Genomic DNA, 27762 nt, shown 5'->3' on the forward strand with positions numbered 1-27762 from the left:
GCATATTTCATGATCTTTAGGCGATCGCGACGACATCAAAGCGTTTCTGCCACGTTCGGTGATTGGGCAGTTTAAGTGAAGGTGACCAACCGAAATGCGACATCGGCATCCAATAGGAGATGACGTTATATCTGCGCTATTCCGTTAGGAGGAGAACGAAGGTGTGCGTCACAGCCATTTTATGTGGAATTTTATTCGCGTAAGGAGTGATATACGTGCGTGAGTTTTCGACAATAAGTCGAAATACGATCGTGTTCCTCTGGTTGTATCTGTGTTACACAATGTATTGAAAAAGGTAATTACCGTAGTGTATGGAATACGAGATCACGGGTGTTGGCGTGTGTGAAATTTCGATCGAAAATGTGCGATGCTTTCCTGAGACGGATATCGAAAGAGAGACTGCAACGACGACGACGATTCCAGATGCTCACTGGACTCTTTCGTAATCGCTAGTGCTCTAATTGTGCTCATTAATTGTGATAAAATACGCAACGTATTCGAAATGCTTTGAAAATTTCGCATTCCGTAGCCGTTTTAATCGCGAGAGAGAGTGAGAGAGCGAGAGTAAGAGAGAGACCGTGTGTGAAATCGATAAGAGTTTCTGCGTATGGATGTGCCGCCGACCTTTGCCTAGAGTTGCAGATAATTACATAAATAGGCATTGCGCTAATTTCTCTTCTTCACAAAATTTTTCCTGACTGCATATTTAAGATGATCAAATCGAGTTTATCTTGTAAGCGGAAGTTAAGGTAGAATGCCAGAGTGTTGTCCCGTTCGTCCTAGTTTTCATTTCTGCATGGCGAAAGTGCGTTTTTTTCGGGTGCAATAATCGCAAAACATTATTGCGATTGTATCTATATTGTAGTATGTTTCTCAAAAATATTAAAATATTTATATTTTTTCTTAAAGTAATTTATATTAATTTATCTCCTTACGTCACAAAAAATATATATTTTTTAGATTATTTTTCTTTAAATTTTTCCCTATGAATCATTGTTAAGAGATGATTCATTCTTGGACTTTAAGTGCAAGATCTTTATTTTATCTCTGATCAGATATCATTAACAGAAACTTGTATAATTGTTTTAAAATTCTTCAGTAAACACATTGATACGTTGCAATATTGCATCATGAAAATAAAATGGCAATTAATTTATAAAATGACAGTTTGTTTAATGTTGCTTGACTAGGAATAAATTTATTTTTGAATAATTTATTAGAAAAGAAAGTTAAAATGATTTGATATATATGAATTGGTTTTTTTCTCTGTTTACATAAACTGGATTTTTTTTTTTTTTTTTTTTTATTTCTGTAAAGACATGAAAAAATGTTGACCGTATAATACAAATATGTATGTTTTTATGTTATAGTTTGGATTCTTGGTGATTAGGATCTGTTGCTCTTTTTCACTAGCAACACATCAAGATGACATCAACAAAGTCTAAAGAAGTTGCCGATGAGTACATCTCATCTCTATCTGATCTATCGTTCAACAGTAAGCCGCTTATTAACATGCTCACCATGCTGGCAGAAGATAACATTGAACATGCACCAGCGATAGTGCAAGCTGTCGAAACTCATCTACAAAAGGTTACTTATCTATTATAGTTATTTTCAGTATTTCAATATTTCAATATAAGAGTCAATATAAGACTTTATTTATTTATTTTACTTCTCTGATTGAAAAGTATTTTTCTCTTTTTGTAAATATAACAATAAATTCTATCTCCAGTATACATGACATAGCATGCACAGCAATTTTGTTATTTTGTCTTTATTCTTACTTCCTATTGCACCTTTGTGAAATGGTCTATGAAGTAATTATGAAAATATTTATAAGTAATCTGTGAAATTTTATGAAAAATTAATTAATATGTCTACTGGTAACGATATTTAAAAAATAATTTTTTAAGTGCAATAGGCTGTTATATATTAGATATAATAAATATTTAAAAACAAATATGTTAAAAAGTGATATAATTACAAAATCTAGAAACTATGTTATTGAATGAATGTTATAGCAACATTTATAATAGTAATATATTACTTAGTATTATATATGTTGAAATAACAAATAAAGCATTTTTGAAATAATTAATTTTGATATTGTGATTATTTGAACATAATGCACATATTTTATTAATACGTTCAATGCCCAACATTAAATGTAGGAGTGAAGTGGGATGTGGGTGCAAATGTGTTAATTGAAATAAAGTTTTAATAAAAATGTATACTACTAAATATTTAGTTTTATAATTAGGTAACATCTCTTATTGAGTATTACTCCTTCACAAAAACATTCAGATAGTAAATTATACAACAATTTATCGATATGTGATAATGAACGCTATTGACACATTACATATCTAAATATTTTCATATACAAGATGTCCCAAAATTATTGCATTTGTATTTAGCTATGCATTCTTTGATAAATTTTTTTAAAAAACAAAATGGATGTTTTTCTAATGGAAATTTGATAGGCGGCTGTTGTTTGTTACTCCAATTTTATTTACAGCGTTAAATGTATGGACAATTATAAGTCACAGTTTAAATATCTGTACAAATAAAATATATTTGTGATCAATTTAAAAAAAACAAGATTTTACTATGTACTACCCTTTTGAATTTATCCTCTTAAAATTTAGTTCAACAAATCTTTAATTTATTTTAAGTTTTATTAAATATTACGTAATTAGGCTTCCTATCAAGCTGTTCCAAGGAAAAATGGACTCTGCGAAAGAATATGTAGCTACATAGTTGAAATACGATAATTCTGGAATATCTGTGTACATTAACACTAGAAAAATGGAGCTTTTACATTCTTCTAGAGAACTGAAGGGTCAGAATTGATCTTTAAACAATTCATTCCTTGTTTAATATTAGCACAATTGAAGTCATGATTAATGTGTGTATAACAGAAATAAAATTTGTAGTGTTAAGAGAAATATCTATTAATTTATCTTGAAACTTAAAATTTCGCTTATTTTTCTAGTGTTAAAAAACATTTAAAATATGTACAATAGTTTAAATATATATGTCAGATAGTGAGGTAGCATATTTCGTTGTTTTATTAGGTGAGAAGCGATATCAAGTTGCCAGTACTCTATCTCATCGACTCGATTGTCAAGAATGTGAATGGAGACTATTTGAATCTCTTTACGCAAAATATAGTGAATACATTTTGTGGAGTGTTTGAGAAGGTAAATATTTTTTGCATTATACATATATATTATTTTTACCTTATTTTTACCTTATTTTTAAATCAATTTATGAGATTATGGATGTGAAATATAGTTGCAGATAAATATAATTCTTTTGCGCGATTACTGACCGAGAGTAACCTTTTAGTTTTCATCGTGAACGATGAAACAGAACTACAAGCTCAGTCGAACTTTAAGCCTCAGAAATATTTCATAGCATGTGTAGAGCCGCTTGGTAGTTTATATTTCACGATAGCATAAGATAATTGTTTGATCAATACGACATCACTGACCTCACATTTCCTTTGAAAGACACAAATTTGCTGTTGGTTTTTCTTTCTAGAAAAACTTGTTCATATGCCAGTATATCATGAGTTGTAATGCATAAATCATAAACTTAAAAAATTATTAATAAAAGAATTAAACGAATCAAAATTAAAAGAAATTAAAAATATCTTTATATTTAAAGCAAATTCATTTTTTATAGAAAGATCTTCCAGCTCTTTTTATTATGAAATTTTATCGTAAAATTAATTTCAATATTCTATAAACCAATATCATTTTTCATAAACAGGTCGATGAGAACACAAGAGCCAGCATGTGGAAGCTACGGCAAACGTGGAATGACGTATTTCCACCAAAGAAATTGTTTTCATTAGATGTGCGAGTACAAAGTATCGATCCCGCATGGCCAGTCACTGCCCCTTCTGCTAGTATTTCTTCAGGTTCTATACACGTAAACCCGCGATTTCTTTCAATGGTAAGTTTGGCGCATACACACGCACACGCAGACATATACGATCTTTTTATCATTTTATTATTTGCATCGTATAAAATTTTTTTAGCCTCAACAACAAGCTGCAACGTCAATTGTGCAGCCAATAGTGCCGTCTGTCAAATTACCACCGGGAGAACCGGCAACAACAACAGAAGCAGCTATGCGAGAGCAACTGTTGAAAAAGCAACGGGAATTATTAGAATTGCAAAAGAAGAAGATTGAACTGGAACTGTTGCAAGCGAAAGCAAGTTTAGAGCAACAACAGAGACAACTCGACAAACAAGCTGGTAGCTTGAAGACAGAAGTGGTAAGTCCTACCTAATTATCATGTGAATAGATTAGATACAAGCTAAGAATCTTATGTGCCTTTTTGATATAATAATTTATCGTGACATGTATTATTAAGATCTTATATAAATAAATTATATATAATTTTTGTCGTTACAGGTTATACCTACTGCTCACATCCCGCCAACCACGGAGGCAGCAGCGCAAGGAAAACCCATAGCACCTGTGGTACCAAATCAAACGCCGCAACAAGTAGCAAAACAGGTTAGAGTTAGATTTTATATAAATGTTTGTACTAATTAGATTTGTTAAATCTAAATCGGTATGATTGAACAATGAATTTATTTGTTTAGTTTCCTGCGGCAGCTGCGTCGCTTTTAAAGAATGCAGGAGCAAACAGCGGTCCACGAATTGCACCAGCTAGTAGTATAGCGGTAGCGTCGGCTAAACCAGTCTCGCGAGATCCACGTTTGAAACCCACTCCTGCTGTTCAGGAAGTGGCAGTACCAACAGTAGATCCACGACAGCGAGCGGGTACGACTAGTCCAAAAGAACAGCGGAATGAAGGCCAAACGCAGCCTGTCGCAAATATCATTGTAACTTCAAACCTATTAAAACAGCAGTTAATTTCGAAACCGGCTGTAACTAGCACTATCAACAAGCCTCCGGCAAATCCTGCCGGTTCCGATAATCCAACGTTATTAAACGTTATTAATAATAACAATCATACTGATACGAATCTCAACAATAATAATAAAAATTTCAGTGGTAACACAAATAAAGATGCTGTCTCGCATCGAACAAAGAAAGACCCTCGATTTTCAGTATTGTCAACCGAGAACAATCGAGGAAGTGGAAGCGGTGAGTCCAACAAGTCGAAAGAATCGAAGAGCTCAAACTCACGCGGCTCTTCCTCGTCTTCGACGTTCGATAAGTCTTCCACTTCCTCCAAGTCCTCGCATAGGAAAGTAGGCATTAAGTCGCGATCTAAACAGCCTTCGATGTGTCCAAGTAAGATTCCGAAAGTCGACAGAGACTCGAGTCCGGTTAGGTCAAAATCTCGCGAGAAAGACAGCGAAGATAGTTCACCGTCCTCACGTACCTCTCCACAGTCCTCCTTCCAAGCCTCTAAAAACCGTAAGAAGAACACAAAATCGAGAAAACGTAGTCCAAGTCCCCCGTATAGAATTCCCAGGCGTAACGATACGAAATCGAGTTCAAGTTTGAGCAGTTCTGGTGGTGTTACTGAGGAGGAGCAATCTGGTTCGCTGATAGTATCTCCTCCTCATCCACCGGCATTCAAAGAGATCAGATCAAACGCTAGACAGAGAAATTATGTAAGACGAAATAAAGACGACAGTCTTAGTCCTGAACGTTCTCCAGCCAGTGCTGGAAATGCTCAAATCGCTGCTGAACCGACATTGGAATCCTCTAGCAAAGACGAAGATCTCAGGGCACCGCTGTCTCTACCAGGCACCACTATTTCCGTACCTGAAAAGAGTGAGTCAACAGTGTTTAGCAAAATATATATACTTACTTCTATATGTAAGATTGTATAACACCATTCATGAAAATTTCTATCGTCATTTATATTTCGATTGTGCATGCGAGAATATCTATCGATTTCCATACATGCTTTCTCTAGTTACTGCTAAAAATTCTATCTTGAATATTTTCTCACGAAGGTGACTACAATGTTTGCATCATCTCTGGTAGCAATTTCAAGACTGTAACAGGTGAAATCTTTAAAAGAAAAGTATCTAACTTATTGCGCTAACTTCTTGCTCACGATTACACACAATTCTAATAACTTTGACAAAAACTTGCATTTCTTCATTAAGACAAAATATTTTCTGAAAATCCGATTGTGAAATAAAAGTTAAGGATATGTAATCGAATGGTAACATTTAAGGTAATTCGTAATTTAATCTTTGTGTATTTCCCACAAATTACTCTATCTTGAATTCTTTTCCAGAAGAGGATTTAGATCTACGAGTATTACCATCTGTTAACACTAATAAGAGACGCAGTGATGAGCACACAGAAGGAACCCCGTCTAAGAAAACTAAGGCTGAGAAGTTTGATGCGTATGTATTATTTTATTTCTTACAGAATATACAGGCGCAGTGATATAAATCTTGCATACATTATAATAAATATACATTTTATGAATCACACATTTTCTTTCAACCTTATAGATTATTTGGTAATGAAGATGTAGATTTGCGCACTCTGACACATCCTAAAGCCGGTCGACCTCCGACACCTCCGCCGCCTGTGATTTCCGGAGAAGATGGAAAAGATAGCTGGGCGAAGTTAAAGACGCCAACAAAGAATGATAGAGATAAGCAAATTAACAATGCCGACGAAAAGCGCGAGAGGGACCGTAATAGAGACAGGCTGGGTCGTCTCAGACTTTATAACAAGCTTCCGGACGATCCTAAAGAAAGAAGAAGAACATTGTCGAACGAGGAGCAAGACGTCAGACCGGGACGCAGAGGTCGGGAAAATGACAAGCCTGAGAGAAATGACGATAGAAATATCGAGATAATAATGAAACAAGCTGCCGAGCAATTGAATCAAGGCTCGATTACGAAAACACAGTACAACACCTTGATACAAGAAGTGTTGCATATGAGTGAGGATCGGAAATTACGTGCCGCACAGCGCAAGGAGAAAGAGGGTACTATAATATGGGAGAAAGGTATTAACATGGACATGTCCGGTGCTGCGGATCGCGTCGCGTCGTTCAGTCCGTCTAACGATAAGGAAGTGATAAGGAATAAGGAACATCCGATACCGCGAAACCCGAACGGGCCGCGATGGAATCAACCGTGGCAACAGCCTTGGGCGCATCCGCCGGGGCCGTACGGGCCGCAGGGCCACTTTAATTCGGACATGAGATCTGTCGCACCTTGGCAGAATCCGAGACACTTCGGACCGATGAGGCCGGATTACCAATATCACGGCGCCTTCAATCACAACATGGGGCCTAATCCGCGCTTAGGGCCCGGCATGATGGGTCCGATGGGCCCCAACGGACCGATCATGTCGAATCTTCTGCCGAACGGCCCGATGGGACCGATGGGACCCATGGCGAACCCTTCCATGGCAATGGGATGTCATCCCGCGATGATGATGAATAACGGACCGATGACGAATCTCATGACCAATCCGAATATACCGCCCTTGGTGTCCGGTAGGAACGCGTCACCGAACACATCTGCCAAATACGATCTCGAAGACAGTGACCAGAGTTACGGCAACGTGGTGAAGAACGCGGGATCGCATAATCGCGAATTGCCGCCGCCGGATTCGAAGTTGCTCACCGAGATAGCGAGAGACACCATGAAGTCCATAAATATCGATAATATACCGCGAGAAATTCGGTACTACGGACAGACGGGTGTGGTCTTTATGAATTGGGATGATCCGCGGGAAATTGGTTTCCAGGACGGCGTGAGAAGAATACTAATCGATGAGAAAGATACTATAACTTGCGCATTTAACGATCAGTATAAGGAGTTTATATACGAGGGAGAAGTACACAGGTGCGTAATATCCAAATATCCAAATATTGCCCGAATTGAATCCGAAACATTCCAACATCAGAGATAACATTTGTCATATGTATTATTCTAGAATCAAACTAGGTGCGCCTACTCGAGAATTGTACATCGACGATCGCTGGTACGAGTGTTATTTCGGTGGTATGCCAATAACGATCGAGCTTGGCGGCAAAAAAATTAGTGTGAAATTGGAAGGACCACCGCCGCAAGTTAAAATCGGCACTGTAAAGAGAATAGATCTTGTGGTCGCAAAAATCAATCTCATCATTAACGCGCGAAATATGGTGCCAGTATTTTTGGACGCAAAACCACAAATGTAAGTGCATTTTTTTATAGCGTGCGAGATACATATTGCGAAAATTAGCTATGTATATATTTACTATTTTTTTTACAGATTCGAAATCGAAGGGAAACCCCATACACTGGAATTCACAGACGCGTTACAGACAGTTCTTCTAAATGGACGACCGTTTAAAGTCGAATTCGGCGGATTGCCCAAACCTATCGTTGTCAGAGACAAAAAGCATTTTATTAGATTTTCAGTTCTGCCAAGAGGTGTGCGTGCTGGTCATGTTAAAATTAGTGGGATGAGAGGCGAAGATCCTGTCGAATCACCACCAACAACACCTGTGATTGCTCAAAAACCGAAGGTGGACGCTGCAGCTACACCAAGTCAGGCACCGGTTGTAGAACACGAATCTACATCGCAAGATGGCTCGGACTTCACTTCCACCTCCAAACCAGGCAAGAATCCAGTCACATATACATCATATGTTCTTTGCATTTATGTTTTATTCTAATTTTTTCAATTTAATAACGGCTTCTCGTTTCTTATTGTCAATTTCAGACTTGCAATTGGATATGTTGTCGTCAGTTCTACCATCGGCAATGGCACCATCGTCTGGTTTGTCATATCAAGCCGAACCCGCGGAGAATCCACCCGCACCGGCGCCAGTATTGCCATTGAATATGAACGAATTGTTCCAAAGACTGGTCGAAACTGGTATTGTTCCAAGCCTTACGGAACAAAAGAAGCAAGAAGAAGAAGAGAAGAAAGAACCAGAGATTATTCCTGTCTGCTTCGATAAGCCAGAGACTCTTAAAGTGTAAGTTATCATTCGTCAATTTAGTTTGTTCTTTAGAATATTGTAAAATCAAATGTTCGATATCAAAACGTCGACTGTCTTTTGCAGTAAGCAACCAGCCATTGCCACGGCATTATATAGCGGTATGCAGTGCAGTTCTTGTGGAGCCAGATTTGCACCTGAGCTAGCCACTCGATACAGCCATCATTTAGATTGGCATTTCAGGCAGAACAGGCGTGAACGAGACTCTGCGAGAAAAGCGCACTCTCGACCTTGGTATTATGATGTCAGTGATTGGATACAATTCGAGGAAATTGAAGATTTAGAAGATAGAGGTTTGTACCTTTTACTTTTTCTTTACATATCAAATTTTGTTTCTTTAGCTGTAATTTTTTTCTGTGTAAAAATACTACAGATAAACTATATCCAGTTATATTGTTAAAATCGTAACCAGCGACATTAGATGAAGCAAGCGAGAAAATGTCAATGTTATATTTATCGGCATAATGTTTATATTGACTATGTACTATATCAGATTATTTAGATACATTCAAGGATAAGATGAGGTTAGTCGAGTTGGATAGCAAAAAACTGTTCAATAAGCAAACAAAAAAAAAAACACGTCGGAACTTCTAATCTAGATAATTTAATAAGGACAATTGAGAAAAAAATCATATTCGATTATCGATTTAGTATATTTATGTACGATACTGTTCTCACTTTAAAGCAGTACAAATTATAATCAATCTTTTATTTTTTTCGTGTAGCGCAAAGTTGGTTTGAGACTGAAAAACAGACGGCGGAGACGGAAGGTGTGGTTGCCGACGATACACCTCAGGAAACGTTACAGCCTAGCGTGCCGACTGGCAGCGATGAAGATTCGAGATGTCAAGTTTGTCATGACGCATTTGAACAATTTTACAATGAGGAAAAAGAGGAATGGCATTTGAGACCGGCGATTAATTACGAGGGAAAGAATTATCATCCACTCTGTCTGGAAGATTACAAGGTTGGTCTCTTTATTCTTATCTACACATATGTTTAAATTGTATCGACTGATATTCGTATTGTGTTTTATTAATAAAATTTCCGTCTGTTGCATTCTTGCACAAATAAGGAAAAGAATCTAGCGGTACGTTGCAATAATTCATATTTATATATTTACATACGATTTATATTTATATACGATATATTTCTGATAAGAATTTCATTATTCGTAGAATAATGGTTTTTGTTGTCCACAATTGTCCATAAAGTATGAAGAAGATGAAACTTATTTGTTATTTTTGTACACATTAATACTTTTGCATATACGAATACAAAACATCCTTAAAAAGGCTTTTTTTTACCAATTTTCTTTGTATTTTTCACATGAAATTTATTATTTAATCGTTCTTACCTGCGCTAACTGATGGCAAGTTTGAATAACTAATATAGTTATAGATTTTATATTATGGGGGTGAACAAACTTTCTATTATGTGATTGTTACTGCACGTATCGATCATATTTATATCATTAACTCAGATTAATAAAATCTCAATAACGTAATTTTAATTTATTCCTAAAACTTTAGAGAGCGTTGGAAAAGTCGGCCTTGACACTTGAGGAGACAGTTGCAGAAATTGAGGAAGGTAAAATAGAAGGTTCCGAAGAAGCGGCCGGAGTTGAGTCTAAACAAGAAGAATCCAATGTAGAAGTGTTGAAAAAGGAATCTGAATCTACAGAAAATACGGAACAAGTGGAGGAAAATTCTATAGAACCCACTACATCAGAAAATAAAGAAGAATCTTCTAATGTGGATAATTCCGAAGTCGTGCAAAATGATGCAGAGGAGAAAGAAAAGGTAGAAAGTGTTAATGAAGAAAATGCAGCTTCGGACGACGTCGAGAAAGACGCGTCTGCGATAAATGAGGAAAAGAAATCGCCGGATGAAAATGTAATCATGCCATTCGAAAACATTAAGATTAAAGAGGAACCATTGGATTACGTTAGCGAAGAGCCCGACAGTGAAATGTTCGTGTTTTCCAATTTGGCAATTAAAGAGGAGCCTATAGAATCCGAACCTGGTATGTATATCCATGTAATCTATTTTAAATAAGCTCTCTATTTTTTTTTGCACAAGAATGATTTGTGTATGTATCATTTTATTCTTACTAGATCCCGAAGAAATTGTAAACGAGCAGGCTATGGTTGATACGACGCACGCTGCAATGAAAAGTTCCATCGACGGAAATGTGGAATTGGACTCGGCACCGTCAGCTATTCCCGCGGCTCCGTCGCGAATTAAGATCAATATCACTAAACCGTTGAGTTCTAACAAAGAGTTGTCTGAAGAGAATAAAGAAAAGGAAAAGGTAGCGATTGAAACGCCCGTAGAGGAAAACGCGGAACAGCCATTAGTACCAGCTTCCATTAAACCGAGTTTACAGGGTAGGAAGCTATCGAATTTACCTCCTGTGGAGAAAGGACAAGAGTTGTCAGGACTCTGCTCCATCATGTAAATAGTAGTGTACAGTTTACAAATGAGTCTCCATGATAATACGTGTATAAAGTATTAAATTTACACTTAATATAGAGCACTTGATTCTAAGTTTATACTTTGTACATCATAATTTTGTACAGCTTGTACGACATGATGTATATGCTTTTTTACTCGTAGACATTGTTTTTTATTCCTTTTTGTAATATCGTTGTTACCATTTAAGTAAATTTATAAGTATCTGCTATAAGAATCTGTATTACGATTGTAAATTTAACTTGCAAATGGAAATAATTTACAAACAGAGATAAAAATCTTTATATGGAAGTAAACATCACGTCGTACAAGTTAAAAAAAAATGCGTGTGTGAGAATGAATGTATCTTAATTATTAGCGTCTCGACACGCAAAAAAAAGATGGAGCTGTACATATTTCGTGTAAATTAGCTAAGTACGATATATTAGCATTCCCCGCGAGAGTAAGTGTATGATCGAGTGAAATTGATTTGATCGCAAATCTTTGTGAATTTAATGATTTACATTCAGTGACGATTTCAAGTGTTACTTGTGCTTATGTAAATTTGATGATGATCATTTATACTAATTGAGAACTTTAAGTATTTATACTTCTATACAACGGCGACAACTCTTGGAAACAAACGTGTCCAGTGAGTTCGTTTGGAGCAAGGAGATTCATTTCAAGATGTAAAAATTATGTGATATATGTGTGAGTTGTCTACTTGTATTATACATATATAAATAATCAGCGGAAAAACAATGACGTCGGTATCAGATAAGATTAGATGAGCATTATTTTGTTGTATAAAACAAGATTTGTTTATTACAGGTTTGACTTCCTTTTTAATCAACCTTTCTACGATATCCTTTAAGACAATTATAACTTCGAAACTATTTAGGATATTTGAATTCATAAGGACATTTCGACAACAATAAAGACATTGCTAAAAAGTTCATCTTTTGTTGTTCAAAATTCAATACTGTATTTATTTCAATTTTACCCTTTTTCTCATCCCTCAAATACTTTCATTAATCAAGCAATTGTTTTTCAAAAATTGCATTTTTAATCTATAAAATAATCTTTATACCCGACATTGTTTCTCCATTTAAAAAATTATCATTTAATTTGTTATATTAGCATACAGCCATATATAGTATTTTTGTTAGGGATGAAATAAATAACAACAATCCTGAAATCTTTATTCATAAACTGCAATTGTGTGGCCACCTGGGGAAAGGCACAGTATCCTTGATGTTGCTAATCCCCAGGACACATTGCAATAATCTCTCAAAGCCCATTCCAAAGCCACCTGTCGGTACATTCCCATATTTACGTAATTCTAAATACCACGAGAGATTTCCCGTGGCAGGTAGCTTTGCTTTTAATTTTCCATAATCATCCTCACGTATACTGCCGCCTATCAATTCTCCCACAACTGGCGCTAGCAGGTCCAGCGCTGCTACCTTTTAAGAAAATGCATAAAACAGATATTTACTCAGAAAAGATGGGCTTTTGAAATTTGCGCATTATTTGTTCTTCGAAACACTGGCTCACCTTAGTTGAATCATCTGTATATTCTTTCGTGTAAAATGCTTTAATCTCTTTCGGCCAGTTTATAACAAAAATTGGTACTCCATCATTATACTTTACTAAAAATAATTCATGTTCTTTTGAGAAAGCCTCTCCATATTTAATGGGACATTGCAATTGACTCGAGTGAGTGTTTAATATGTTAAATCCTTCTTCATATGTTATACATCCAAATCGTTTACTCAACCATTGTGGTTCAGAGGCACCAATTGCGTTCCAATCTGAGGTTCCCTTTTCAATTATTCGCTTAGTAACTTCTTTTACTAAAAGTTCAATTTCCTCTATCAAATCTTGGATATCCGCGATGAAAGCTATTTCCGCCTCTAACATATAGAATTCTGATAAATGCAATCTCGATTTAGAATTATCTGCCCTAAATGTAGGTCCGAAAGTATACACTCTTGTAAGAGCTCTGAAAAAGTTCTAGCAATACATTTTGTCCCATAATTTAATATATAATTATATAAAACATGTTTTAATGTATCAAAGAATTTAGTCACCTTGCTACTGCTTCTAGATGCAACTGTCCAGACACAGTGAGGAAAGCAGTTGTATCAAAATAAATCTCATCTTCGTTCTGACCTTCCTTTTTCATACTTTCAAGAATCTCTTTGGAGTGTGGTTTGACGAAAAACGCTTCACCCCCACCTTCACAATCGTTTGATGTTAAAATTGGTGTGTGTATACTTATAAATCCCCTATTACTTAAGTGATCTTTAATTACCATACTAGCAAGATCACGCAGTCTCAATAAACTAGAAAAGTTTCTTGTTCTTGGTCTCAAATGTAAATACTGTCTGATATAATCTTGATCGTATTTCTTTCTCGGCGCGAAAGGATATTTATCTTCTAGAACTTTGCATGTGCCAATTACATGAACATCAGTCGCATGTAACTCGGTTTTACCATTGGAAGCTAAGACTAATTTTCCTTCTGCGCTGATACTACTTCCATAACTCAAATTGTCGAGTTTGACAGACTTTGGAATAACAACTTGTAACATTTCACACGTTGATCCATCAGAAATGTCAACAAAGATGTTATCCTTCATCTTTCGAAGTGCGCGTACCCATCCCTAAGTATAAAAATCAATATTATTGATAAACATAAATTACGTTATAATAAAGCGCAATGATAGCAATGTCGCCGAATTGTCAATCATTATTTTAATTAACTTATGTACGTGATCGTACGTTCTATCAAATCTATCAAGGTGACTAGTGGAATAAAAGGGAGAGTGGATGAGACACTAGATTTGTGTTTTTCATTATCGCGATTCATATCTGAAATATTACAGACGTTTAAACGGCGCCTAAGCTGCCTGAACAACGTTGCAATCTTTCAGGCATTCTTTAGACGCCTTTTATACATCTCTTGAACCTCGGACTGTTACGAAGTATTGTTTCGGATGCGAAAAGTCGCATAATAGAGCACGTCTAACCTGTATATGTACTTGTGTACACTTTCCAACCGCCTCTTTCGATGTCGTGTCTGAAATTGTCGAACGTTTGTGTACACCGCACTTAATGATGTCTGTCTTAAAAGTGTACAGTCTTCTGGCATATTTTGAAAGCATTTTTCAAAGGCGGTCCACTTTCAACAACTTCGATTACAGAAAAAAAGTGCTTACTCCCACAAGGAGATTCAAAATGGAGTCACGAATTACGCGCGAATAAAACAAATGGTGCAAATAACGCCGCATCTTTATTGCAGGATACCCGGCGACAATGATTCATCCAACTTTAGATGAATCACAACCTTGCAGAATCACGCGTAAGAAATGCAAACTATACAAACAATAAATGTTATATAATAAATTAATTATTATTTTCTGAATTGTGTCTAATTGCATTTTCTCCAATAATCTAAACTTTACTCGACATTATTATCGAGAAAAAGGATAAAAGATGAAATCGCAGATCAATTTTCGAACACACAGCTTCGGCCGTTGTAAATGTGAACGCAGGTTTTCGCGTCGATGCGACAGGCGCCCGTAAGCGCCGAGTCGCCGGCCACGTCCGTATCCATATCGATATGCCCGCGAACCAACGAACGCCATAGATAAACGCCACGTCTATGTCACGTACCGACCGCATTCTGTAAGCCGGTATTGACAAGAGTGTGTATTACTGCTGACACTGTTTCGATCCATAACCCCGAGGACGTCGAAAATGTCTCGTGTAAGCGCGAGCGCATTATTATGCCTCCTCGCGCTCTACGTGTGCTCGCACGTTGCCGTCGCGGCCGACCTTGCGGATCCGGACTTGGTTGTCAGAAATGTCGAGCGGCACATCGATTTACAGTCCCAGCTAACCAAGATCACGACCCGCGTGGTGTTGGACAACAACAGTAAGGATCGCGCCATTCAGAAGTTCCTCTTTTCTTTAGACGGCGCTCAGAAGAAGACTCTCAGTTATATAGCGGCACACGTGGAGCCGGGCAAGTTGGAGCTCAAGGTGACAGAGGCGAAAGTAGAGGCGCATCGCGACAAGGCATTCTATTCCGTCGATCTTACCAATAACTTGGCGCCTCGTCGCACCCTCACCATTGAAGTGGAGACAGTATTTACGCACGAGCTGGTGCCACATCCCAAAGAGATCGTTCAGCAGGAGAAACAGTTGGTTAAGTACACGGGTAATGCATACGCTTACTTGCCTTATTCAGTAACCAAGCAGACCACCTATGTGGCATTGCCGTCACGTAACATTGAGAGCTACACCAAGCTCAAACCGGTTTCGCAGACTGGCTCGGCGATAGCTTATGGACCGTTCGAGAAGCAGCTGCCTTTTGCTTACGAGGAACTGACGGTGCACTTTGAGAACAACAACAAGTTCCTTACAGTGACCAGCCTCGAAAGAACCATTGAGATTTCTCACTGGGGTAACATAGCTGTCGAAGAGCGCATCGATCTCTTGCACACCGGAGCTTTGCTGAAGGGACCTTTCTCCCGCTATGAATACGCTCGAGAGTCTAAATCTGGACAGGCCAGTATCCAAAGCTTTGACACGGTTCTGCCAGCTGCCGCTTCTGACATTTATTACAGAGACGAGATTGGTAACATCTCCACATCGCACACCCGCATCAAGAAAGACTCGGTGGAGTTGAATCTACGGCCGAGATTCCCGTTGTTTGGAGGCTGGAAGACTCGTTACACGATCGGTTACAGTGTACCTAGTTACGAGTACCTGTTTCACTCTGGAGACGAATACACGCTGCAGATGAGGCTGCTGGATCACGTTTTCGATGACATGGTCGTGGACGAGATGGTCCTGAAGATCATTCTGCCGGAGGGCGCGCGAAATATGAAGCTGGAGCTACCGTATTCTGCAACTCGCTTGCCGGATTCTCTGCATTATACATATCTAGACGTAACTGGTCGTCCAGTGGTGTCTGTAACTAAGAAGAACCTGGTGGAGAATCATATTCAGAGCTTCAGGTTTAAGTACACATTCCCGCGTTTGTTGATGCTGCAGGAGCCGCTGCTGGTCGCAGTGGCGTTGTACTTGTTGTTCCTGTTAGTCATAACTTACGTAAGACTAGACTTCTCCATCGATAAGGATGAGGCGTCCGAGAGCAAGTTGAGGATTGCCGGGCAGTGCGAGAAGATACTGGCCGCTCAGGATCGCAGAGTCACGTCGTACAACGAGCTGGACGATCAGCTGGCGTACCTGAAGGCGAACAAGGACGCGAACGCGTTCCTAGCCACAGTGAAGGGTATCAATCAGGAATACAAAGCGGCCACCAGTTCGCTTAACGAGATCGCGCAGAAGCTGAAGGGCGAGTCCGGCGATGTGTACGATCGCGTGCAGGAGCTGCAGAAGTGCGATCGTTCCCTGAAGGAGCTCTACAATCAGCAGCAGGCGTTGTATGTGGATAAATTGGTCCCAGGAAAGATTGGTCGTCAGCAATTTGTCGAGGCGGAGGCGGTGATTGCGAAGAAAAAGGAGGAGTGCGTGGAAAAGATCAACGCGATCGTAAAATCCCTCCAATGATCGCATTTCTGCAAACAAACTTAAGACTTGAAAGCAACGATGATGCATTTGCAATACAGTAACATAACTTGTCGCATCTGTTAATATTTCATCCGCGAGTACGAATGAAGTAAGGATTCCATACTTTTACAAATGCATTGAGTCATGAGAAAACTTTATCTGTATATCGTAAATTAAGATTTATAATAAATATGTAAAAAAAGAAAACATGTTTTTGTTGTAGTTTCTCTAACAACTGTTATTTCTAAATAAAAGAATTGTGTAAAATATGATAAAATTGTGTAAAACAATATCAATTATAAGAACATCTTTAGACCTTTATATTATATTAGTATAAAAAGTGTAAGCTTACATGAAGTTAATCATAATTAATTAGATTCCTGCAATTGAATCAAAGAGAAACGCTTCCGCCAATTACAACGTACACAATGTTATTACAATAATTCACATATTGTCTATAATTATATAATCGCAGTTGCGAGAAAAATATTATAAATTTTCATAAAATCTAGCTAGATTCTGAAATATTTCTAATCATATATCATCTATATCTTTTTAAATCAAATGAAAGAATCAGAATCCGGTAGTCACAATCAGATCGATGTTATGCGGCAGCGAGGATCGCATCGAACGTCCGTACTGCGCATGAAAGCGCAACGTCAGTCCTGGTCAGTCCTCCTCAAGCATCTGCTCATCCATGTGTCAATCCGCTGAGCCGGTTAAACGAGGGACACCTGCTAACCTCTCTCTTTTCTTGGACCAGTAGTTACTCAAACAATTTCCGCTTAGGAGCGTTTTATGATCAGAGCTAGAATGTCTAATTTACGGAAATTTATAGGTAAACGCAATCATCTTTCGTATCTTAGCAATGCGCGTACTCCATTTATGGCATCACGCACACTCACATAAAGGTTATAAAAATGCGATTAACTTTGATAAAATTTCTCCTAATCGATGGTTTGGAAATTTTTATTTTTACCATTTTCAGAAAAAGTTAAGTTTCCTTATAGAATTTTCGTATAATTTTTTAATATTTCGTGAAATTCAGAAAACGAGATAGACTTTACATTGTTGCAATATTTTGTTAGTTTCTAATGTAGGTAATATAGAATATAGAACATATTTATTGCTTAAGATGGTTTCCTGTGTAATAGAGAGACTTTTGTATGTGACAGAGAAAAAGATCAATGTCTTTTATTATTGTGTCTATTTGTTGCAGACATTGGAGCTAATTTAACAGATTTGATGTACCAAGGAATCTATCACGGATCACAGAAGCATCAGCCAGATTTGGACAAAGTTTTAGAGCGAAGTTGGAACAACAATCTCTCCAAAATCATTATTACAGCTGGTAACATGGAAGATAGCAAGAAAGCTCTTGAAATAGCGAAAACAGATGGTAACTTCTAAATGTATATGTTTTTTAAATGTGTGGCATATTAATATAAATCTTTCATTGCTTTCAAAATAACATATAATAGGCATTATAAGTCTTGCAAATTTTAATTTTAAATTTTAACGCATTTTGCAAATTTACTCAGTAAGTAAAATGTTAGCAGTTGACAGATTGACAGTAAATTTGATCAAATCTGTCAACATTGTTAACATTTGCATTATCTGAGTTATATCCACATCTTAAATTATTCTGTGTGTCATTCTTGCATAAGCAACTGATTGCTATTGATCAATAAATTGCAGACAGACTGTATTCAACGGTTGGTTGCCACCCTACTCGGTGCAATGAATTTGAAGAATGTGGTAATCCAGAAGAATATCTCAAGTCATTATCGGATCTGGCATTAAGCAATAAAAATAAAATTGTTGCTATCGGCGAGATGGGCCTGGATTATGACAGATTGAATTTTTGTTCTAAAGAAATCCAAAAGAAGTATTTTGAGATGCAATTATCGCTGTGCTCCACGCTGAAGCTACCGATGTTCCTGCACTGCCGTAACGCCAGCGACGATTTTGTACGAATTCTAAGAAACCACAAAAACGAACTGACACCAGGCGTCGTACATTCCTTCGACGGCAATCCGGAAGACGCGAATTCTATACTACAGTTAGGCTTATACATCGGCATTAACGGATGGTACGATCAATAGCGCCTGATTTTCTAAGAGAGAAAAAAGATAATTTTGTCTTGTTATGTATTTCAGCTCTCTGAAGACAGAGGAGAACCTTTTTGCAATCACTACCATTCCCTCGGACAGGCTTATGATAGAAACAGACTGCCCGTGGTGTGAGATCAGGCCAACGCACGCGTCTGCGAAAGATGTTATCACGCATTTTCCATCTGTAAAGAAAGAAAAGTGGAAGGCTGATCATATGGTTAAAGGACGAAACGAACCTTGTACAATAGTGTTAGTACCTTTCATTTGTTTTATATAGATTTCAATTGATTATATAATTATTTAACATCTCTGGTGGTAGGAGAGAAAATATTCTATACATGTACTTATATGGAATATTTTTCTTCTTTTCCAAATCGCAAAATAACATTTTCGCTCTATTTTTTAAATTTAAACATTAAAATCTTACAATAATATGATTATTTTCTCAATATTTTTTTCTAAGTAATATGAACGTGATTTAATTATGAATTTTATTTACAGTCAAATATTAGAAGTTCTAGCACGGATCAGAGATGAGGAAGAAGAGTATCTGTGCAATCAAATTTACAAGAACACGATGAAACTCTTCTTCCAGGACGAATTATAGTGTGCAAACATTGAACAATACAGAAACGTAAACGCCTAAAGTGCGACGTTAGAGGAAGCGCACTCATGAAGTAATCAGGGATAAAAGCTGTGAACGTGCATAAATTGCAGAGCAAGAAAGTGAACAAAGCACGCTGCAGAAATCCTATCGAAAGAAGGAAATGAAGACACTGATTTTTACATAAGTAGCTTTATGGAGGTGGCTACTGTCACTATCCACAGATCTCTTCCCATGTAAAACTTTAATATATTCTTGTTAAAATTATAATCATAATATCATGTTCTTCTATCGCATTTTGCCGCTATTATTACCATCATCTCATTATTATTATTATCATTGCGATATTTATTAATATATTCTGCTATTCTTACGAGTATCACGGTTGTTACTATTATTGCTCTAACCCATCTCTCCGAAGTTAATTTATAAATAATTTTTTTACTGTTTAGTATTTTCCTTAATAATTTCTATTTTATTATAACTTCAAAAAAAGCTGTTATGAAAAATGATAGTTTTATTCAATTACTCAATATAGTCGAATATATTATTCAATCATATTCTCAAAATTATAAATGAAAATACAAAATATTAAAGTCCGCACTCGACGCTTTGCGTACAAATAAATCTATGGACTATATTATTTTTTATCAACTATTTCAAAATGATAGAAATATTTATCTTAATAAAAAATATTCTCGATCGTTCATGTTTTATCAGAAGGTCACGAAATTTTCTTCGTCAAGACCAACCAAAACAGGATAGATTCTCTTTTCAAGATATCACAGGTAAAATGGCCGACGCGTTTGTGATCTTCGAAAGTATATGTAACATTTCGACTTCCATGTCATAAATAATAAATGCTTGAAGATGTGCGGGGAGACAGACGTTTCTTTATCGACACAATAATCATTCGTTGAGTAAACCAATAGATTTTATTCATGGCACTTTGGAGAGAGTCTGCACTTTCTCGTATACCCAATCATACGTTTGACTGGCGTACGAATGTGTCGTGTCGAAAGCCCATACGGCATAATTCCGCAAATTATCCGGGCTAAGCTTATTCCTGAAGAGAGAACAAAGAACCACAATCAGGTATGTCATACGTACATAGCTTTCATATGATGCAAGAATACTTACACGTAGACGTATTTTAACCACTGTATTGTTGCACTGGAATGTTCGATAACTTTCTCTGCAATTAGAGTAAAGTAAACTTTCCCATATTCTAATCCCTGAAGAGTTGTAGATTTAGTCTGTTCTATGAGACCGGGAGCATAGTATTCAATCTGTACAAGAAAAAAGGATTATTATAAAAATGTACCATATAAAAGTTGTACATGTGAAAGTATTTGAAATTTTCAGTATACTTACTGCGTCTAGAACTATAGGTGTATATTTTTCGACATATGCTGCAGCATTGTTCAACAGTTTAATCGAAATATTTTTCAGTATAAGATATAAATCACCGGCTAATTTAATATATGGTGTACAGAAGTCTACAACAGCTTTGTAATATTCTGGTGAGCTATCCTTAATCACTTTGTGTAGTGCAGACGAATAGAACTTCAGAGTAATCCATGTCTTTTCTACATATTTCAATATTCCGCTAGTTTGCAAGAATTTTCCAACTTGGGACGCTACAATACATAACAGAAATACCAATGTATAATCAAATAAACTTTACTTATATCTCCAATTTAATTAAAAGATAAATTAGAAATGCAGATGAATGTTGATGAGCATGACAGCAATGAAAATTTCTGTTAATGAGCATTTGATAGGTCATGCCATTATGTTATATCAATATAACAAGCTATATGGTTGTATGATAGTTGATCTTCCTGAACATTTAAAGAATTTAAAAAAAAAACCAGATATGTGACAAATAGCAAATTGTGATTAGTATCATTGTTTACAAAAGATTCTTACCCTCAAAGGAGCCATGTTTATGTGTATCATATGCTACAATAGTGCCGATAAACAGCATTAGAAGGAGACTGGCAGATCTCCATGGAAAGCTGCGTCGCGTAGAAGAGGTCATTTTTTTCAATAAGTCCTGAAAAGTAAACAATAAGGCCTATTTCACAAAAAAACATTTTAAAATTCTAGCTAAAAAATAATTGCTAAAGCGTCACGTTATTTTTTCAAGCTGGCAGCTTCTATAAGAACATTATAATTGTTAATATTGCAAAATAAAGTATCAACGAGTTGATCATAATATTCAAAAGTATTCGTGATTCGTATTTATCAGAAATACAATACAGATGCGAGACTGACTTCTCGTCGAGTTCTAGATTTTGGAATCACGTGTAATCACGTGGAATAATAATTAATAATGATCAACAATGATTAATGATGATGTCTTTTGACGATCCCGATCGATAAGACTTGGACAAATCACTCTATCAACAGCGCGTTGAAAAATATGTCACAATTCACGACTCGAGAAACCAGTTCGATTTCTCATTTCGTATCGTACAGGTAACAGTAATTGCGTCGGGAAAGATCGGGTATGATATACACATCACGAAAAATTGTGTCTCACCTGAAGAAAATCGAGATGTAAGGCGTTATCGAGTTTCACCGATTGCACCGAAAAAAAAAGAAAAACGAGCGGATACGACGTACGAACGATGTCAATGTCGTCACTGGATCGCGTCGGACGTCGCGAGGGGGGCAACGCGCGCAGATCAATAGTCGTGTACGCTCCCGAAAACAGCCGCCTAACCTGTGCGCGATGCTGCGTAGCGTTGTCCGTTTATTCGAATGGAACCGCCGCTTCGCCGTCCAACGGTCCGCCCTGATTGATTTTCACGGTCAATGGCACTAATTATTAAGAATCTACAGGACTTTCGCAACGCAAATCTCTCCGCAGCTTGCAACTGCGTAGTTTTTTTTTGGTCAGTACAGAAGATGTGCGGAAGAGATTTGTATCTCTCCGGGAAAAGAAAACAATTGCATCGCGAACAAGCGTATCACACGATATCTGCGAAAATAAATTTACCTTCTTCGTCGCACCAATGTACGTGTACCAATGAGGCGTAGTACAAAGGTGGAATAGATTATTTGCGTTAATTGATCCTGATACGTATATAGTCGATTCCTTCGTTCTCCGATCGAGTGATTATCACGCGAATGTCAATATATCAAGACGTGAATTTAGAAAAACTTTGAATTTATACGGTGTTACTCGGTTTATAGATTTGTTTTTGTTATCATATGTGGCATTCGAAGATGCAAGGATCACAGCGCGCTGCGTAGAATATCACGCACTGACGGAGACTGCGACGCGCGTAATTACGAACATAAATTTACAATGACAGTGCTGCACGAAGCGCGCCTCTATCAATTATGACGCATTCTTGTAGAGATGCATCGATAAGCCTTCTCATTTGTTAAATTTTCCGAAGGCTATTTATTATAACTAAAAGAATTTTTAACGTTAGTTTTTTAAAAAACTACATACAATATTATGTACAGATACATTTATAAATATTAAATTGTAAATAAGTTTAAATAAAAAGTTTACATTGACGCTAAATGAGATTTTTTATTAAAAAATTGCACTTTTACTTAAATTTAGATAATCAAGTTTAAATGTTTATATCTATTTATAATATAATTGTAGCAATGAACGAAAGTTCTCAGACAGTAAATACGAGAGCCGTGAAAACTAGAAATTTAATGAGAAAACCACTTTCTAACTTTAATTGTCTGTTTTGTCAGTCGGAGCAATGAAATTTTTTTGCCCAAGTATAATATTATCTCGGATATCGCGGAACATACACGTGTGTTGTACTAATCATTGCGTATGGTGTTCGCAACTTGCTGTCAAGATCCGCATATTTCTCGGAGAAACACAGTATAATACAAGCATTTTTCAATTTACATTTATAAATTCTTTAGCATTATTATATACTTTTTATATACTTGTCTGTTGTGTTTATATTTTTATCGCTTTAACTATTTTATATTAATAAAAATATTATATATCCATGTCAGATTTATGCTCATGTGCGTTTTGTGAATAATAAAGATTTGTTTCCTCAAGTATTTTCTCAAAAAACTCATTTCTAAATATATAATTGATTGCTTCCTGGTTGCTAACATGTTTTTGTAATGGTGGAAATATAGCAGTAATTCCTTCAAATGATTCTAAATTGAGAAAAGTTTATTCTTTTTTGTGTATACTTTAATTACAGGTTTATCAGTCTCCATCTCTGAATCTTCAAATCTCTGAACTTTCTTTCTTTGTTTAATAACATTATTTATGTAAAAAATGTTACTAAGTTTATTTTTACTTGAAATGTTGCTTGGTTTAATAGATATTTTTTGTATGAAACATTTTTTAACCTTTTTTTAAATCACAGATTATATCATAAATTAACACAAAAATTATTCCTTCAGAAATATAGGATTTTGACTTTTACATAATAAAATGGCTTAGGCAGTGCGATACATAATCAACACAATAATATTGATTGATTTGTCTCTTCTTTTTGCTCGATAGTATTGATCGATTATAATGAAATGTAAATAAATTTCGTAACTTGGCTTTTACATTCAGTTCGGTAAACACGAAAATATTTTGTGAGCCGTACGCAATGAGTTAAAAACAACACACACAAGCAATATATAAGTTTACGTTCGTTATTGCACACGCATAATGTTTGTTAGAAGTAAAATGGAAAATTATGCTCCTCCCGAGATTTACGACATAACTGGATTTAACGACTAATAATTTTTGCTACCCGTTCTTGAAAATTTATTGCCGCCTTTAACGCTTGTAAAACACAATAAGTATAACTCAGAAATCAATATATTTTTACGACTTTCTATGGCTTTTGGTGACTTTTTCCTCATGCAACGAAAGAAAATGTTCACTGTTGAATTCTTTATGTGTTGAATAATAAGTGCAAAGAAGACTAATATCACATTCATCTGCTGAATAAACAGATAATTAAGTTTGTATTTCTGAAATAATAACAAATAAAATTTTTGTCTAAGTTACATTAGTAATTAAATGTATCAGATATCCTTTCGCTGCCTAAAAGAAATAAGTATATAATGCAAAAATTAGAGTACATTATCAAATAATATATTCTGATATATAATCAGAATGATCAAATATATATTATTTGACAGTATCACATTTTTTGGCATTTTAATTATAAATTCTTCTAAACTGTATTTTGGAGCGATTTTAATAACTTACTTTATTCCACATTCTTGTAAATTTTTATATATAAAATTATAAAATCCTGTGAATAAAACATGCTTACAATGCTAAACAAAACTTACTTGAGACGTTTTCTTGCATGCAAGTGCGAGATTTTCATCTTTGGCTTTTTTCCACTTTTCATTATTATTTTGAATAGTTCCGAGGATTTCCTTGAAATTCTTAGCTTTGAGCTTTGTTTGTAAATTAGGTAAATTCGTATCTATAAAAACAGTTTTGTCTAAGTATTCACTTATTTTAGATATGAAAAGGAAAGATTTTAATATAAAAAGCAATATCGTAAATGTAGTACAAAAAGTAAGATACTCACCAATATACGAAAGAAGAAGACTGGATTGGTACAAATATTTAATATAAATATTACCCCAAATAGTGAAGCAAAGAGGTTCTGTAACAAGGCAATCTGCAAGAGCCTTAACTAACTCCTGTCTATAGTTTGGATCCAACTTTTGCGAAACTTTTCCCATTAACATTTCGAATAATTCGCAATAACTTATATTCTTGTTCCTAAATAATATCGACTGCAAAAGATGTTGAATTTTACTGTATTTGTTTTGCCGCTATCATCAGCGTGTTGTTAAGTTGAATACCCATTGCGTCATTTGTACATGATTATTTATCGAATAATCACACAACACAATAATCAAAATGTGTTGAAATTCGCGACACAGTATTACTTACCCTCAACTTATCGATACTCGTACTAATCTCTTTTCCCAAATTTGCGGGTTGAATGTTTTGAAATTTTTGAGAATAAGTATCCCTGATAATATGCAGGTACAGGTCTAAACTGAGATTATGAACATTGTCGTGGTCGAAAACAAGATCATCGAGGATTTGTACGACGTAGTTCGCGTAGCCTTTAGTCTCCAGCATTGGCGACATCACCTCGTGCCAAATCTTCAAACCAATTGCTAGATTTTTTTTGCCAGCTTGCGACCAAGTCCATAATAAGGACAAGCCAATATTCTTCCTGTTTTCGTAAGAGTTCCTTATACTAATCAATTTTGGAATATTGGCAGCGGTCATCTCGGGATTTAAATGTGCTAACAGTTGCAAAAATATCTTATGACCAATGACAGGGACTCCCTTGACCATATCAGTGGCCATCGCAGTAAGAGTATTCTCATAAAAGATTTGTATAGTCTGCTGACCCGTCATTTCCACTACCCGCTCTAATATGGAAGAGATTGCCTTAGGTACTAAATTTAATGGGTAATCCTTAGGTTTTCCTGAGAATACTACATCTTCTTTGTTAATGGGTATTTTGATATTGAGAAATGTATCAAGTTCTTTCAGCCACATCAAGGGAGCTTCAGGAAATCTGACTTGTGCAGTTGCCAGAAGTTCATTAAGCTCTTGTGGATCAATCTGTATATATTGTAAGGAATTAATTAATTCAATATATTATTTTTTTATGATACTTATTACAATTTAAGAACAGATGGATCAATCTATGAATAATGTTAAATATAGCCACGTCAAAACATTAGTACAGTATAATTTTACAATTGCCATATATTTATTCTAAAGCAGTCTTACCGCATTCAATGCATCTTTTATAGTCTTTGGAGGTTTCTCTTTTGGTTCTTGTTTCTTTTTTTCAGCTTGCTGCTGCTGCTGTTTCTGCTGCTGCTGCTTTTTCTTTTCTTCATTCTCTTTTGTCTTATGCTCTTTTCCTTGTGTCTTAGCAGGCTTCTTATTTTCCTTATTTCCATCCAGATTATCGTAGAGAGTCTTTACTTGACTCAGTGGTACTAAAGTCATATATAGATTATGTCAGATGATTTTGATATTTTTGTTAGCTATGAAAGAAACAATTTATACTTAATTGCAAGGTAACTTTAAAAAAATAATTTAAAAAGATGATCACAAACTGGAGCATCTTTGTACAGTATCTTGTAGCAGATTATTAATTTGCAATTAACAGATTAATTGCAGAATAAGTATATACATCAAATATATGCATTACCATATTGCAGTTCAATTTTGATATATTTCACAAGCCGATCGGTTGTTTATTTGGGTCATGTCATGTTCATAGTGATATCTTGCGATCGAATCGACAATTTCAACAATAGGAGCAACGTTACAGAAAGTTATAAATAGAGCATTATAGGCGGGCAAGTAGGTTATAAACTCACAGAAATCCTCGACTTTTGGTGCATTCTGGATGAATTTTTTCTTCTCAGCCTTTGTGAGCTTGTTTGACTTGTCATTTCCCCTGTCTTTCTTCCTGCTGACTAACTCCCAGCTACCGGACGACATCGCAGTATGCGCAACAAACGACAGTACACAGCAACACAAGACTGCCGACTTTGAAACGTACTGGAATGATACCAAATGATACTGAAGTTAACTGGAGCGCAATGTGCGTCAGTCAGCGTCGGTTGGGTTTGTTGGCAAAGTGTCAGTCACAACAGTGGTACGTGGTAACGCATGCGCGCTTGCTAAACTGCCACGCGCTACCACGAAATAATAGGTCTGTTCTTTATAGCTGAACTGGCTGCACTAGTTCAGAGTTTATCTTTTTCCCTCCACATTAGAAGAAGAAAGATAAACTCTGAACTAGTGCAGCCAGTTCAACTATTAGAGGTCTGTTCTTTATAGCTGAACTGGCTGCACTAATTCAAAGTTTATCTTTCTCTTTCTAATATGGAGGGAAAAAGATAAATGGCCGGAGCACAGACTTTTGCATAAAGCATAACGCATAAGCATAAGGAAATTGATTGGTCCATTTCCTTATGCATTTGCTTATGCTTATATATAGACCAATCAATTTTCTTATGCTTATGCGTT

General features: G+C 36.1%; 5 protein-coding genes across 8 annotated transcripts; 3 read left to right on the forward strand and 2 right to left on the reverse strand.

Annotated features, from left to right (window-relative positions):
• The first annotated feature begins 112 nt into the window (after positions 1 to 112).
• Positions 113 to 12374, forward strand: LOC105670161 (Pcf11 cleavage and polyadenylation factor subunit). Of its 4 annotated transcripts, none has more exons than XM_067356191.1 (17): positions 113 to 295; positions 1371 to 1590; positions 3078 to 3203; positions 3778 to 3963; positions 4049 to 4288; positions 4429 to 4533; positions 4623 to 5769; positions 6245 to 6356; positions 6468 to 7820; positions 7912 to 8154; positions 8233 to 8582; positions 8686 to 8944; positions 9032 to 9258; positions 9691 to 9932; positions 10041 to 10055; positions 10498 to 10990; positions 11082 to 12374. In XM_067356191.1, the coding sequence occupies exons 2-17, from the start codon at positions 1426 to 1428 to the stop codon at positions 11423 to 11425; spliced, it is 5607 nt and encodes a 1868-aa protein (XP_067212292.1). In that variant the 5' UTR covers positions 113 to 295; positions 1371 to 1425; the 3' UTR covers positions 11426 to 12374. The 4 variants fall into 4 exon arrangements, with proteins under 4 accessions (XP_067212292.1, XP_012218940.1, XP_067212297.1 ...); XM_067356196.1 differs by lacking the exon at positions 113 to 295 and adding an exon at positions 302 to 749; XM_067356199.1 differs by lacking the exon at positions 113 to 295 and adding an exon at positions 302 to 733.
• A 221-nt stretch (positions 12375 to 12595) lies between these two features.
• AsnRS-m (asparagine--tRNA ligase, mitochondrial) lies at positions 12596 to 14860 on the reverse strand. The gene is made up of 4 exons (XM_012363523.2): positions 14453 to 14860; positions 13512 to 14086; positions 12976 to 13423; positions 12596 to 12884 (listed from the first exon to the last, which is right to left on the reverse strand). Exons 1-4 carry the CDS (start codon positions 14585 to 14587, stop codon positions 12624 to 12626), a joined length of 1419 nt encoding a protein of 472 aa, XP_012218946.1. The 5' UTR covers positions 14588 to 14860; the 3' UTR covers positions 12596 to 12623.
• A 147-nt stretch (positions 14861 to 15007) lies between these two features.
• Positions 15008 to 17210, forward strand: LOC105670163 (dolichyl-diphosphooligosaccharide--protein glycosyltransferase subunit 1). The gene has a single exon (XM_012363522.2). The coding sequence runs from the start codon at positions 15183 to 15185 to the stop codon at positions 17001 to 17003; it is 1821 nt and encodes a 606-aa protein (XP_012218945.1). The 5' UTR covers positions 15008 to 15182; the 3' UTR covers positions 17004 to 17210.
• A 113-nt stretch (positions 17211 to 17323) lies between these two features.
• Positions 17324 to 20100, forward strand: LOC105670166 (deoxyribonuclease TATDN1). The gene is made up of 5 exons (XM_012363525.2): positions 17324 to 17841; positions 18223 to 18402; positions 18702 to 19095; positions 19163 to 19366; positions 19619 to 20100. The coding sequence occupies exons 1-5, from the start codon at positions 17802 to 17804 to the stop codon at positions 19722 to 19724; spliced, it is 924 nt and encodes a 307-aa protein (XP_012218948.1). The 5' UTR covers positions 17324 to 17801; the 3' UTR covers positions 19725 to 20100.
• Positions 19372 to 27400, reverse strand: Tmem214 (Transmembrane protein 214). Its single transcript, XM_012363526.2, has 9 exons — positions 27108 to 27400; positions 26506 to 26720; positions 25645 to 26334; positions 25274 to 25484; positions 25026 to 25165; positions 21654 to 21780; positions 21096 to 21361; positions 20862 to 21010; positions 19372 to 20787 (listed from the first exon to the last, which is right to left on the reverse strand). The coding sequence occupies exons 1-9, from the start codon at positions 27229 to 27231 to the stop codon at positions 20661 to 20663; spliced, it is 2049 nt and encodes a 682-aa protein (XP_012218949.1). The 5' UTR covers positions 27232 to 27400; the 3' UTR covers positions 19372 to 20660.
• Between the last annotated feature and the right edge of the window lie 362 nt (positions 27401 to 27762).

This window comes from Linepithema humile, chromosome 1, assembly GCF_040581485.1.
Source record: "Linepithema humile isolate Giens D197 chromosome 1, Lhum_UNIL_v1.0, whole genome shotgun sequence".
NCBI classification, from domain to species: Eukaryota; Metazoa; Arthropoda; class Insecta; order Hymenoptera; family Formicidae; genus Linepithema; species Linepithema humile.